At 39.2% G+C, this 14,485-nt stretch overlaps 1 protein-coding gene across 1 annotated transcript; it reads left to right on the forward strand.

Annotated features, from left to right (window-relative positions):
* Nucleotides 1-10,849: 10,849 nt before the first annotated feature.
* LOC143863748 (gibberellic acid methyltransferase 2-like) lies at nt 10,850-13,317 on the forward strand. Its single transcript, XM_077374508.1, has 3 exons — nt 10,850-11,483; nt 12,096-12,389; nt 12,899-13,317. The coding sequence occupies exons 1-3, from the start codon at nt 10,938-10,940 to the stop codon at nt 13,259-13,261; spliced, it is 1,203 nt and encodes a 400-aa protein (XP_077230623.1). The 5' UTR covers nt 10,850-10,937; the 3' UTR covers nt 13,262-13,317.
* Nucleotides 13,318-14,485: the final 1,168 nt, after the last annotated feature.

The raw sequence follows: 14,485 nt of genomic DNA on the forward strand, positions 1-14,485 counted from the left end.
CAACCCTAATTGGCACTACCATATTTTAATAATTTCATGAACTCACCTTGTCTTTTCCTTTCTTCTTTTGATGAGTTAAAAAAAATAAAAATAAAAAAATAAGAAAAGAGCTTCTTGGGAGCTGCCATAGCCTTTTATAGTTGTTTAAATAATAAAAGACAAGCTGATTTTGTGCAATTAGCATGACATGGTAGGCCAATATCAATAGCATATCTAATATATAGTGGGTCCTGTATGAGCGGCTTCAAACACATGCGGGGCTCACTTGTTCAATTATCCAAACCATTTTTAGCCGCTTGTGCCTCGTGGATGTATGAGTTCAAATGACATTTCCATCCCCTTTCGAAGTTTTCCCCACCAGATTTGTTTCGTTTTGAGAAAAAAGTGAAGCAAAAGGAGTGGAGATGCACTCACTTTTAAGAAATGACAACCAAAAGGGATGAAAATGCTGGAAAACATGTTGAAGATATCATTTCCCTTAAGAGGTTGTAATCGCTTCTATATTTTATTTAATACATTGGCAGGGTCTTGCCAAACCTCAGCTTACTCACCATAAAAGAAAGATATCATTTCGCTTTAGAAAATTGAGCACTCTAACCCGTATAGGTGTGGCTCTTTGGCTTAAAGTCATGGGTATGCACCCCAGGGATACGAGTTCAAATCCCCTGGGCTTACCCGATGCGCATGGTTTACAAGTGATTGCACACATCCGTAGGGAATAGTTGTTGGAGATGATCCGTGAAGTGGTTGAGAAGAATATAAGAAGATGCTTCAAGGTGCGTAAACGCTCTCCTTAAGACGATATTCGCCCCCACCAGTAGTGTGCAAAGGGGACCACGAACTCGCCTCCAAGATACAATGAAGCCCAATTCCAAACCGATTGCTTGACGACGTTCTGCACTGAATGGAATCAAGCCTGAATCACTTTTGAATTTTGCAAGTATTTGAGACACAAGAGTTCTGTTTCTGCAGAAAACAGAATACTTGAAAGGATTTCTAAAAACAGTAAAACAGTAACTTTGTAGGGGATTAGAGAGAGGGAATTGTGCTGAAAATAGTAATTTTGGGTATGCCAAAGAAGAAATTCGAATTCTATTTAGAATGAGAATTATCTACTAGAATGAGAATTTTATACTATTTTTATAGAGCTTCTGGTGGCTTTTCCCTTTGGAAAACACCCTTTCTGGACATCCTTTCAGCGGGTTTGAATTATGACCGTTGGATCGCGTCTAATCGCGACTCTACGGTTCAGATCAATCCTGGAGTGACCGTTGGCTTATGTAAAAACCCTTCCAACTTCGTAACCGCTAGATCTCCCATCCACGGTGTAGATTGCACCCTTTAGGAACTTGACCGTTGTGTAGGAGAGACATAATCCAATGGTCATCATCCACTAGCTGCTACACCACGATCCAACGGTTCGGATCGCACCCGCTCACGCACTATCCATTGGAGCCCCTAGGCCCACTGGGCCAACCGTTGGGCCAGAACTCAGGCCCAACCAGACCGAACCATTCGGTCTACCCACTTGACCGATCCAAGTCGATCTTTATCCAACGGTCCGGATCAAATCAGGAAAAATGAAAGGCTCCAATCGCTCGTGTGAAGTTCAAAGTGCGCCTAAAAAAGCGCCCTATAGCCCATTGCCCACGCCACGCGCGCGTGTGCGAACGGTGCGTTGCACCGTCCCGCGGTTCAACCCAAGGCTAAGACCATTGAGCACTATAATAAAATAGAGAAAAGAGTAAGGCTTTATAAGCCCAACTTTTTCTTTCTTATGAGTCGGTATGGGACTATCTTTTTCACACTACTTTTGCACTATTCTCTTTCTCTTGCAAAAAGTAAATATTTCCAAAGAAAAGTTTTTCCTTTTCCAAAACACACTTAGAAAACATTTTCCAAACACTTTCTTTTGACCAAATAAAAAGATTTTGAAAATCAAAATCTAACAATAGTCTCACGCTAAAATTGGGGTGGGGATGCCCTATGTCATACAAAACAATTTAGCACTCTGATACAACCAAGTACTCCAAAAACTTAAGATGTCGGAGATGGCGTTATTTAATTATTGAGGAATGATAGATACAAGGGAGCCCTTGTGGATTATGGCCTACACATGAGTTGGCCTACACGTGGCTTTTTTTTAAAATGAAGGAGTTTTGAACTCATGAGCAATGGCTCTGATACCATGTGAAACATCCAATTACTCCAAAAGCTTAAGCTATTGGAGATGGCATTATTTAATTTTTTATACTTAAAACAAGCAATTTTATCACTATTTCTAACTCAGCTCCATAGGATCATCCTAACCCATCGATTAGTGGAGGTTAAAATGAACAAGTATCATCCTCCACAAATCTGTCCATTTATAACCTCCACAAATCTGTCCATCTATTTGGGCACACCCTATCTATGTCAGGGCCCATCAAATGAATAGTTTGGATCACTCAAACAATGTGGGCCCACTGTGTTTTTGGCCAACAGAGCAGATAAGTTATCTTGTCGATTGACCAGAAACTCTTTTCCCTATATATTAAAAGAATAAAGACTACAAGATGGAAATAATAGAAAAAAGAAACGTTCAAAATCTAGAGAAAAATGAGATAAGTTGACACTTTACTTCAATCACAAGCTTGCACACAATGGAGCTTCAATGGAGATCTTTCTAGTTGAAGAATCTCTACAAAAATTCCAGCAAGCAGTAGTAAATAGAGATTAGGTTGGTCAATGGAAAGTGGAGAATTAATAGCTCAGGAAAGCGGTGGTGGGTATGGAAAAATAGAGAATTATTTGCTTGGGAGAGTGCTGGTGGATTTAAAGTTTCAAAAAAGAGTTTGATTTTAAAATAGGGGGGAATTTAGAATGGTGGGAAGAGAGGAAAAGATGGAGCCAGCACGTGTGACACACATATGCAAGTTTATCTAACAAAATGACGAAATGGCTCTTGGTTGCAGAATTATATTTTTATCCCCATTACATCTCGTAAAAATAAAATAAACTAAATTAGCTTCCAAAAATATATTTTAAATTTAATAGGAACTCCTATCCCATGCTTGTGTATTCATGGGCTCCTACTCGTGGGTGATTGTTCTTCTATTTTGGTTGTGGATCCATGGGCCCATATAAACTTAGGTTTCACTACTTGAGAAGGTAATATTCCGGTGTTGCTAATATGAGTTTTTATATGGTGCCCGACCGTCAAAATCTCAAGGGGCTAGTTGGCAAACCACCTGCCCTTGGATTTTGATCTGGTCAAAACACCTTTTTTGAGTGTTTTGACCAGATCAAAATCCAAGGGCCAAGTGGTTTGCCACCTAGCCCGTCTGATTTTGACGGTCGGGCATCATATAAATTCTCTGCTAACATATCCCTTTTCATATGGGATATATTTATGTCTAGAATTCTATCCCATGTGAACTCGTATAAGCCCCTATGATTGGGCCGAGCTTGAGTTTGCTACCCTCATAAATGGAACGTAAAGTGAGCTTGAGTATGCTACACTAGTCGCAAATGGATGGTGAAATGAAAACTATGCCTTAGGTTTGATAAACATAAATCCTTTACTACTAAAAGGGAAAATCCCTAAAAAATCGTCTGCTTCTTTCCTGCTATTTCCTTATGTGTCCCGCCTTAATTTCTATAAAACTCCCAAGTATGTCCTTTTTCACTACTTCTTTTTCGTCATTTCCGCTTCTCATATGCCCTTCCACAAGAGTTTAAAAAAAGACGCCAGCTGACTCTTTTTTGCCTTTTTTGCCTTTTTTGTCTGTAATTGTCATAAATTTTTAATTTTATTTGTAGTTTTAGCCGTAATTGTCATATTTTAGTACCCTCGTTCGGTATTTTTTCGTAATTCTTCTGCTTTGCCTCCATTTTCCCGTAATTTTTCATTTAAAACTTAGTACCGGGCATGATTATTATTTATTGCTATTATGTATTGCTAGCCACCTTTGCACAAACCGTACTTCGCAGCAACGGATGGGCGAACAAACAGAAAAGTACCCTCGGCGAAGGTGGCTAGCAAATCCCTATAAAAAAAATCTTGAATATTATTTATTGCTATTATGTATTGCTAGTAGGGGTGTAAACGGATCGAATTCGGAGCGGATATGGCTATATCCGCACTCGATTACAGTATACACTATCCGAATTCGGATTCGGATTCGGATTCGACGGATATTTAATATCTATTACCGAATTCGTATCCGTTGGATATTGTTCGAATTCGGATATTATCCGTATCCGTTTATCCGGTAAATTTGAACATTTTATTGCACCACTTTATCTTTTTTCTCCTACTTACTCGAATGAATTTTCCAAACCCTAAAACTAGACCTCTACATTCTCTTCACAAAATTAACTCTCAAAACCTAAAATATATGAGATCCTCTTCTTCCTTTTAAAACAAAGGCAGAGAGAGAGAGAGAGAGGGAGGAGATGGGGATGGATGATAGTGTTGGTAGTGGTCTTTGGGTTTTTCCTTTTTTTTGTATATGATGGAATGGGTTTGGGTTATTTTGATGGAATGGGTTTGGGCTATTTTTGTTTTTATTTTATTTTTTCTAAAAAGAATATTCACTTTTCTTATAGAAACAAAAGATAGTGTGTCATTACTAAAAATAAATATTAATGATATTATTAATAATAAATAAAAAGGATTTACTTCTCGGATTCGGATGTTAAACGGATCGGATATACCATTTACCAGATTCGCATCCGCTAAGAGCCGGATATCTCATAAACGGATTTGGATAATATCCTCTTGAAACGGATTCGGAAAATATTCGCTTTAAACGGATTCGGATACGGACGGTAATCGAATTTCCGAATATCCATTTACACCCCTAATTGCTAGCCACCTTTGTACAAACCGTACTTCGCAGCAAAGGATGGGCGAACAAGCAGAAAAGTACGCTCGGCAAAGGTGGCTAGCAAATCCCTATAAAAAATCTTAAAAACATACGTCAAAAAACCGGTTGACCCGCGGGCCGGGTGCGGGTCCAAGCCCAATGACTCGTAAAATTTCTCGCGTCACTTTGATCTGGCCAATTTGACCCGTTTACCCATGATTTAGAGGGAAATGATGTGATTATGAGAGTTTTTATATATAGTGTAAGTCCTTACAGTGAGTATTGGTTTTCAAAAAGCACTGTATGGCTTACATCTTAGGATGATCCAAACCGTCCATTTGATGGGCCACAATGTAAGTAGGTTGTGTGCCAAAATTCATTTCCATAGGATAATTACAACCCTCTATTCAATAAATGTTTCCTAAATATGCCGTTCCTCTATAGATTGCATGGCTAGGATCATCGCATGGAAATGTGTTTTTTGGGAACATCCTATTTACGATGTGGCCCATCAATTGGACGGTTTGGATCATCCTATGGTGTAAGTTACACAATACTTTTTTTTTAATAGGGAGTATAAGAAATATGTTTTTGGTTTGCAAGCTTTGTCACAAAATTCTTGTTACAATATATATTGTGTAAGCCCATGTAGTGAACTATTTTTTAATAAGCCGGTAGGGGTCCCCACAAAACCCCAACTTACCTATCAAAAATTGGAGTGAATATTTTACCGCCTACACCATAGGATGATCCAAACCGTCCATTTGATCATTCCGAAATGATGATCACATCCCTACAATCTATAGATAAATGACATAATTTGGAAACCCCGCAACTGTGTTGGGATCATCCTATGGAAATGATTTTTGGCATATAACCTATGGTGTAAGTCCGTACAATCAAGTATTTTTCAAAAGAATCGTAAGCCTTGTATCATAGGATGATCCAAACCGTCCATTTAATGGGCCACAATATAAATTGATTGTTCCCAAAAAATAATTACATATGATAATTCCATGCCCTTCTTTTAGAAGAACTTCCTACTGTATCCTATTAGCTGGGGGCATTTAAGTCATTTTGATGCTAGAAGTTTCTCGGAATGAGAAATGATTTGAGGGTACAATCGTCAATTGCATACGAAAAGTACCGACATATGATACCTGTCTATGACAATTACGAAAAAAAAAACTACCAAAAAGAGGTATAGACATATGACAATGATGAAAAAACTACGTTATATGACGCATTCGGGACAAGTTACAAAATATTGATGGATGCCGAGCACCTGAAGAGGAACAACAATTATGGAAACCTCTATCGATTGGAGGGCTACGTTCAGCCTATGGAAATGATTTTACGGGCACAACCGATTGATGTTGTGTTCCATCACATGGACAGCTGGATCAACCTATAACCCTCTATAGATCGGAGGGTTAGGATCAACCTATGAAAATTATTTTTAGGGCACAACCTATTTAGGCAGTGGCCCATCTAATGGACGGTTTGGATCATCCTATGGTACAGGCCATACCGTACATTTTAACAAAGTGAGGAGTGTGATCATCAAAATACGGTGAGTAGTGCCATTATAAAATATGGCAGTGAGGACATTAACACTATATATAATTTGAAACCATCGATGTTCTTGGATATTCCCACGAGGGTCGGGTTCAACCCGAATTTGGGTTGGGTCGGGTTAAGATTTTTCGCAAATCGGGTTGGGTTGAGAAAAATCAACCCGAATTGGAAATCGGGTTGGGTTCTCAGGCAACCCGACCCAACCCGAAACCCGAATTTGGGTTCCATCTGAAGAAGTTCTTTATATGTGTTTTTCTTTTTCAACATTGAAATAGTCTCCACAGTCCACAATGGACGGTTTGGATAATCCTATGGTGCGGGCCATACCGTACTTTAATCAAGTGAGGACTGTGATCATCAAAATATAGTACTGCGGATAACATTTCCCTTTGTTAATTTTTAGTCCCTGTTTGTTTTTTATTTTGAGAACCGACTGTGAGTTAAAAACTGAATATTGGTGACTCATTATTGGTTCCCAAAATCCAAAACAACCCGGCTTGAGTTGAGGTGGTCAACAATTGGTACCATATCAAATTGGGTCAACCCGACCCAATCCAATTGGAAATCGGGTTGGGTCGGGTTGAGGAAATTGCAAATCGGGTTGGGTCGGGTTGAACCCAGCCAGGTTGGACATCGGGTTGGGTCGGGTTGGGTAGGAAAAATGGGTTCCTCGGGTTGGCCTCAACCCGACCCGAGTTACACCCCTAACGATGACGAAAAAACTACTTTTCCTTATTCACTATGTGAGGGTTAAATTACGAAAAGTTTGATATTACGAATGCAGGACACCTGTAAAAATATTGACGAATTCCGGGCACCTTAAGAGGAACAAAAATTATGGAAACCTCTATAGATTGGAGGGCTAGGATCAGCCTATGGAAATGATTTTACGGGCACAACCTATTTATGTTCTGTTCCATCACATGGACGGTTTGGATCAACCTATGATGTGGTCTGTACAATTCTTTGTCGGCCCGTGCATTACACGGGGCCCTTGCCTTCAATGCTGCAATGTCCCTGCCATTTCACTAAGTCGGATTTGTCTAGGGTACTTTCGCCATTTCACTACTGCAATGTCCCTGCCATTTGCCAAGTTATTTGTGGGGATTCTTATTTCTGTATATTTTTTTATTTCTCAGTCGGAAATCCTGATCAGGTGCCTATGGTTTTCAAAAGAAAATCCGTATAGACTGTATAATATCTATTCTAACTTGATTTACATTTTATTTTTATCAATCTTAGTAGGTAAAATTGTTACTAAGAGCCCAGTCTCTCCGATGAATCAAAAGCTTCGAGAAGAGTTGTGCGTGTTCTGCTGATGTTTTGAAATAGGCTTTGGAGATTTTTATCATGCTTTTTGTTCTTTGGTTCTTAGAAACCGCTAGATAGCGAGATCTTGTTCGGTGGTGAAAGCTGGCAATTGGAGAATTGCATGTTGATAGGTTGCTGAAATGATAGAATTTAGGTTCTGCTAGAACTATCATTATGATTTGATTTTTTATAGATTCGAAACTTGATGCAGATTTGCTTAGGTTTGTGATATGTATATGATACGTTTACAGTCTTATCTCTCTGCCTCTCAAACACTCTCTCCTCCTTGCAAAAAAATATCCCCTTTCTTTCAAGAAGAATGCTGAATTGAAGGAAGCCTCTGGAAAAACTCAGTTTCAGGCAAACATTAGATCCATGCCACCCCACAACATTTATTTCTTCCTCCAATAAATCAGAGAAGTTTATTTGTTCTTTCAAAGAAATTTTTTCCCTGTTTCTTCTACTAATTGATCATGTTGCCATTTCTTTGATTATTCTAATATAAAATTTCTTCTGAAATTAACAATAATTACGTAGTAATATTGAACAATATTTATAAAAAGTTATACTAATTCATTAATAAATATTGAAATAAACAATTGTAAAATACCTTAGTGGCACGTGCGGTGCACGTGCATATTTTACTAGTTGATGGTAAAGTGAAAACTGTAAGTGGCATGGTCATATTAAATATGGGAAAAGGCTATTTAACTCAATTTGTGAAGTGTTGTATGGTCGCCTATACACATTGGGGCTGGCATCTTGTTTAAGGAAATCAAGATGAACCATTACTTAGGAACGGAAAGCATCTTCGATCATATGGACCCACCCACATGAAATCAGACAATTTCTCATGATTTTCTTATGGTACATTGGTACTGATTGGATGAAGTAAAAATCTTTTCATTGAAATAAATTTTTACATAAAATAATTTTAAATAGTTTCGATTGGTTGATTTTTCATGAAAATTTATTTCTAGGTGTAAACTTTTTCATCATTTTTGGAGAAAGAGGATTCTGTCTGTAATAGTCTGAATTTTGTTTTTATGGGTAAGCTGGGGTTTAGTGGGGATGCCTACCGATTTATTAGATAAAGAGAAAGATGATGATACAATAAAAGCACAAAACCAACCCTAACTCTGAAAATGCGAGAGAGGGAGAACGAGGCTCAACACATGAGTGACAAACACTAAGCCTAAGAGATCAAAATGCTCAATAGCCGCCCCCCCCCCCCCCCCAAGTTTAAATTCCTTGCTCCGCCCCTGGCAAGGACGCTATTGTTGGAATTATCAATTCAAACGGTGAATAACTAGTGGGCCCCATCCAAATTTAGAATTTTTTCTTTATCCAAGTTTGGGTTTTTAAAGAGTCCAAGTTAGAAGCTATTCTAGAGTCGGTTGTGTAAGTTCGGTATCTTGTGCCTTTGAGATTCTACAGCTATGAGAGCTCACTTTAGATTTTGCTTAAGCCAGGTAATGTGACCAGGATAGGATTCAGACCCTTCCAAGGGCAACACATCAATGACATTATCACATGTAAGTCATAACAGGAACTACACATTGGGTTATTTTTTTTGAAAAGCGACATGTTTCATTGATATAAGAGCAATGGGGACCAGGAGTCCCTCAATACAAATATCTAAAAATGGATCGGCGATACTCAGAACCAGCAAGTATAGAAATAATCTACGAAACGTATCCCTTATGACAAGATCCACATCCCAATCTTCTGAATACACTAAATCCCCAACCTCTTGTCAGAACTGACCTGAAGAGGAAACCCAAGAAAAGAAAACCAAGAACAAAAACCCCAAACTGCGAACCAAAGCATAATGTATCCCCAAAATAAGGCAAACACTACGTACCTTCAAACCTTACACATTGGGTTATTCACTCACTCCGTCGTATACCCCCCCCCCCCCCCCCCACCCCCCCCCCCCCCCACCCACATGCAGTGCTACCCAAGGATTTCTGCTGAAAGCATAAATTTTTAGATTGATTTTTCGATGACACCTCTCATCAACCCCATTTTGACTGCATTTTTCTCATGCCGGCAATGGGACTTTGGTCGGCATTGGTGTCATCCAGCTACCCAAGATGACTTTTCCACTCTTTTGAAAATTAACTCACGAAGTATGAGTATTTTTGGCGAGAAATTATACGATGCCCGACCGTCAAAATAAAGGGCGGAGAGAAACAAACCCTCCCGCCCTTGATTTGCGAAAAGGCTGCTTTGGCTGGATTGCAAATCAAGGGTGGAGGGGTTCTCTCTCTCTTCGCCCTTTATGTTTTGACGGCCGGGCACCATATAAGTTCTCATTTTTGACATACATAATTTTTGGGATTTCCTAGGGACCATCGTAAAAGGCACTTCACCGATGGGCTAATTCATGTGAGAGCAGCCACACGGCTCAGATCTTCTCTTATTCATTTAAATCACCTGAGGTGGCTTGCCCATCCACGAAATGCCCTCTGCAATGGTACCTAGCAAATCCCATAAAAAAAAATTTTGTTTTCCTATCACTTCTGCTTTTGGAGCACTATCTTTTATCTCCATTTTTACCTTTCTTCATTCTTGGATAAAGTATTATCACAAAAAAATTGATGAACAGCTGACATGATAATTTTATGATAAACATAGCTGTGTAGATAGCCAATAGCCAATAGCCAATAGCCAATCTCAGTGGCAACTAATCCATGGATTTCTATCACTTAAGGTGAACATCCCCAATGGAGCAAGATAGCCAACCATCACTCCCTAAGGTGTATGCTATGATGTGACATGCTATGATGTGATTAAACTTTGAAAAGTGAATTGAGTGAATATATGAAGTGTGGTTTCTCAGTAAAAAAAAACAGAAACCCACTTTGCCCAAAAAAGATCTAAAGTCAGATAATTAAAAATTTTCACAGAAAGTTAGGTCAATCCATCGGCCAATAATAGCAATAACTCAATAAGAACACCATTTTGGAAATCTGAAGTCACTTTCTTGGATAATAAAGAATATATACTAAGATCCTTTTATGTATTATCTCTTTTCCCCATTTTTTCTACAGTGTGGGACCAAGACCATTTCCCATGCTACAATATGTGTTCCCTTATTTGAAGGTGTCCACCATGAAACCAAAAGACTAAGCCTCTCTCTCTCTCTCTCTCTCTCTCTCTCCTCCTCCTCCTCCTCCTCCTAAAATAACCCACATGGATTATCCAAGACTAATGCCCATTTCCTCCATGAAAGAGAGCATGGAGTTCAAATACATGAAGAAAGAATGCATGACATGGACAGGAGATCTCCACAGAATACTTTGTATGCAAGGAGGAGACGACGATGGCAGCTACGCGAAGAACTCTGATGCCCCCGCATCGGCAATCACCTTATCAAAACCTCAAATTTTGAAAGGGATCAAATCCATGAAGTTTTTTGAAGGTGACACTTCGTTGCGTATAGCTGACTTAGGCTGTGCAACGGGCTACAACACGTTGGCCACCATTGAATTGGTGGTGGAGACCTTGAGACAAAGATATCACAAGGAGAGAGGCCAAGAACCCGAATTCGAGGCCTTCTTTTCGGATCTCCCTTCGAATGATTTCAACTCTCTCTTTCGCTCTTTACCAATATTACATGATAACAAGAAGCAACTCTACTATGCCGCCGGCGTGCCGGGGTCCTTTTATCATCGTCTCTTCCCTAAAGGGAAGCTTCACATAGCCGTCAGCTTAAGCGCCTTACACTGGCTTTCTAAGGTGTTTTTAAGTTTTTCCTTTTATTTTCTTCTCCAATTTGCACTAGTAGGTGTGATTGTCGGTAAAATTCCCTCCCATGTGTGGCCAAGCTACATTGCATTCTTTCCTTTTCTTTTTCTCTTCCTTTACATGTTTTAGACCAGTTTTCTAGTTGAATTGATCCTTTTTTTCTATTGAGGGGTATGGGAACATCAGCAAGACAATATTCTACATTGGATTGGATTTTCTCATCTTTTTCTTTTTTCTATTGGGCTGGGTAGGCAATAGAAAAGACATCATTTTAGATGGTTGTTTCTCTCTTCCTTTAATTAATGTTGATATGTTACAAAGTTTTGAAAAGAACACCATTCTAGATGAGTTATTTCGCACTTTCTTTTCGGGGGTGGTCTAGAAAGTTAGTAATAAAAGGCATGCTAGATGGGTTTGCTCAGTTTCTTTTGTTGGGTTGTCTGGGAGTTGGTAACAAACACAATACTGGATGTGTTCTTTTTTTTTTTCCCACTTCTTTGACTGGGTGGGGTTCTCTCTTTTTCTTTTAATGTTGTTTTTTTTTTTTTTACTTGATTTATATTGTATTTTATTATTCGTTGTGTGTTGTATTGAAATTGATAGATACCAGAGGCAGTGTTGGATAAGAGATCACCAGCTTGGAACAAAGGGAGAGCTTGGATTGATGGAGCAAAGGAGGAGGTCGTAGAAGCTTACGCGAAGCAATCAGAGGAGGATTTGAAGGCCTTTTTACGATGTCGAAGAGAGGAGATTGTTGAAGGTGGAATGTTGTTTATATTGATGGCCGGAAGACCGGGCTCGCAGCGGCCGGAGAACCAGTTGGGTGACCCTGACTCAAGGGCAAAGCACCCCTTCACAAGCTCTATGGATCAGGCATGGGAAGACCTATTAAATGAGGTGTGTATTATTAGTAAAGCCTCTTCACTACCTTAAAACAGGCATGACACTACATCCTTTTGCCTTTTTCCTTCTCATCTCTTGTCACCATCCCACCTCTCATTAATACCCACATATACATTTTTGGTTTGATACTTTGGAGGAGTTTCTCCTATGGGAGTTTCTCTCCTCTTTGTTTGTTAAAGCCCCTTTCCTTGTTCTTAGATCCCTTGACTCACCAAATCCAAGTGGACTTGAACTTTTGTGTGTAAACTCAATTGTTGCATATCTACGATTTTCATTTTTTTTTCTTCTTCTGCTTGTACTAAGGGATTATGTGGTGGTACCAAGTTTCTTTTCCTTCATGTTTTATATATCAATATCTGATCCTATAGCTTAAGCCATTCTAACATATCCTTATTGAAAAGAAAATATTGAGGGTATTATTAATAGCTCATGTTTGTCTTAATTTTGTTTGATAAAATGATTATTGTTCTAATTTGGGATTTTTCTATGCCTCTTTTCGATAGGCATTGATCGATGAAGAGAAAAGAGACACATTCAACATTCCTGCCTATATGAGAAGCATTGATGAGGTTAAGGCAGCTTTTGATCGATGTACCGGGTTTGAGATCCAGACATTGGAGTACCAGAGAATTGTTGAGCATTCAAAGGAGAAGCAAGAGGAGTGGATTAGGGATCCGTTTTCCTACGGTCGAGCCAAAGCCAACCTTGTCCGTGCTACTCTGAAGCCCATTGTCGAGGCCCACCTTGGACCCAAGCTATCAGAGGAGTTGTTCAAGCGATTCGAAATGAGGACCTCAGGGGACATCAACATGATTTACAAGACTTGCTTTTATGGTGTTATTGTGGTGTGTGCAATTAGAAAGTGAGATACCCTTGTAAGCAAACAAGTATCAATTGCTAGAATGGAGAGAGCATTGCTACACACATTGATTCCCATCTTAAAACTGCCACACACTTTCAATTCTAGCTAAAGATTGCCCTTCATGTTAGTGATTATGAGTTCATAAACATCCACTAATAAAAAATCCAAAATGGGTTTCCCTTTGTTCATCTACATATATAAAACAACTCTCTTAGTCAACCCATATCGAGCAAGACATTTATCTTGCTCTACTCTTACATCCATATCCATAGTTTCAAAACTCCCCCACGTCATCGTCGACTCGCTTAAATCAACTCCCTTTTACCCTGGCTGCATTCTTGTCCATATTGCCATGCAAAGTCAATCAACTCCATTGACTCTCCTGGGTTATGACCGCGTCAACTGAGTACTCAGCCGAGTCAACCGAGTTCTTGATAGCATCACGCTGAGTCAACTAGAATTTTTGTTTTTTGTTTTTTAAAGGTAACAATTTTATTCCAACTAGAATTTTCTTTGGCCGCATTTTCCGCTGCACCGACATTTTAAAACATTACATCTTTATCCCTAATGAAGGATGTGGCTCCATCTTCGCCATAAAGTACACAGTACAAACTGTGACACATCGTCATACAACGAATGGTAAAAGGCGAAAGAACACAGATATTTCCATATCAAATCAGAGGAAGTGATGACTGAGAGAGACTAATGATAAACACGACATGAAAAGGGCCCATTTAACATGATTAGTCCATTCGTCACGCCCAGCGAATCAAAATGATGGGCAAGTTGGTTGTTCAAATGAAGAAGTCATTATGCCCATTATCAACATGATCAGATTCCAAAGGGCTCCATGAAAGGAAGCTAAGAGGAGGATGGACTGGAATTGTAGAACATGAATTTTTCAAAGCTTATCCAAAAGAAAAGCTAAATCCTATGGTGCAGAGATAAGATTGGTACAAGAGATGCTTCATACATGTACCTTCCCCAACTCAGAACTTCAGTCAACTGAAATTTGGAGGGCCCAAAATCCCATACATGGACAGAAGCCAACCTCCCATTGGCTTCCCATCGAATATAATCTTAGAAGTCATCTAGAACATCATCCACTATAGGTGGCATGATGTTCTTTGAAGTCAGTATATGCAATGGATCTCTGGTCATGCTTGGAGCCTAGATAGTTGGACTACCACTCAGTCACATAATCAAGATTTACACTAGTTTGATAGTT

Source organism: Tasmannia lanceolata, unplaced genomic scaffold (assembly GCF_043159265.1).
Source record: "Tasmannia lanceolata isolate RefF3 unplaced genomic scaffold, GAP_Taslan_0.1 ptg000044l, whole genome shotgun sequence".
Classification (NCBI taxonomy): Eukaryota; Viridiplantae; Streptophyta; class Magnoliopsida; order Canellales; family Winteraceae; genus Tasmannia; species Tasmannia lanceolata.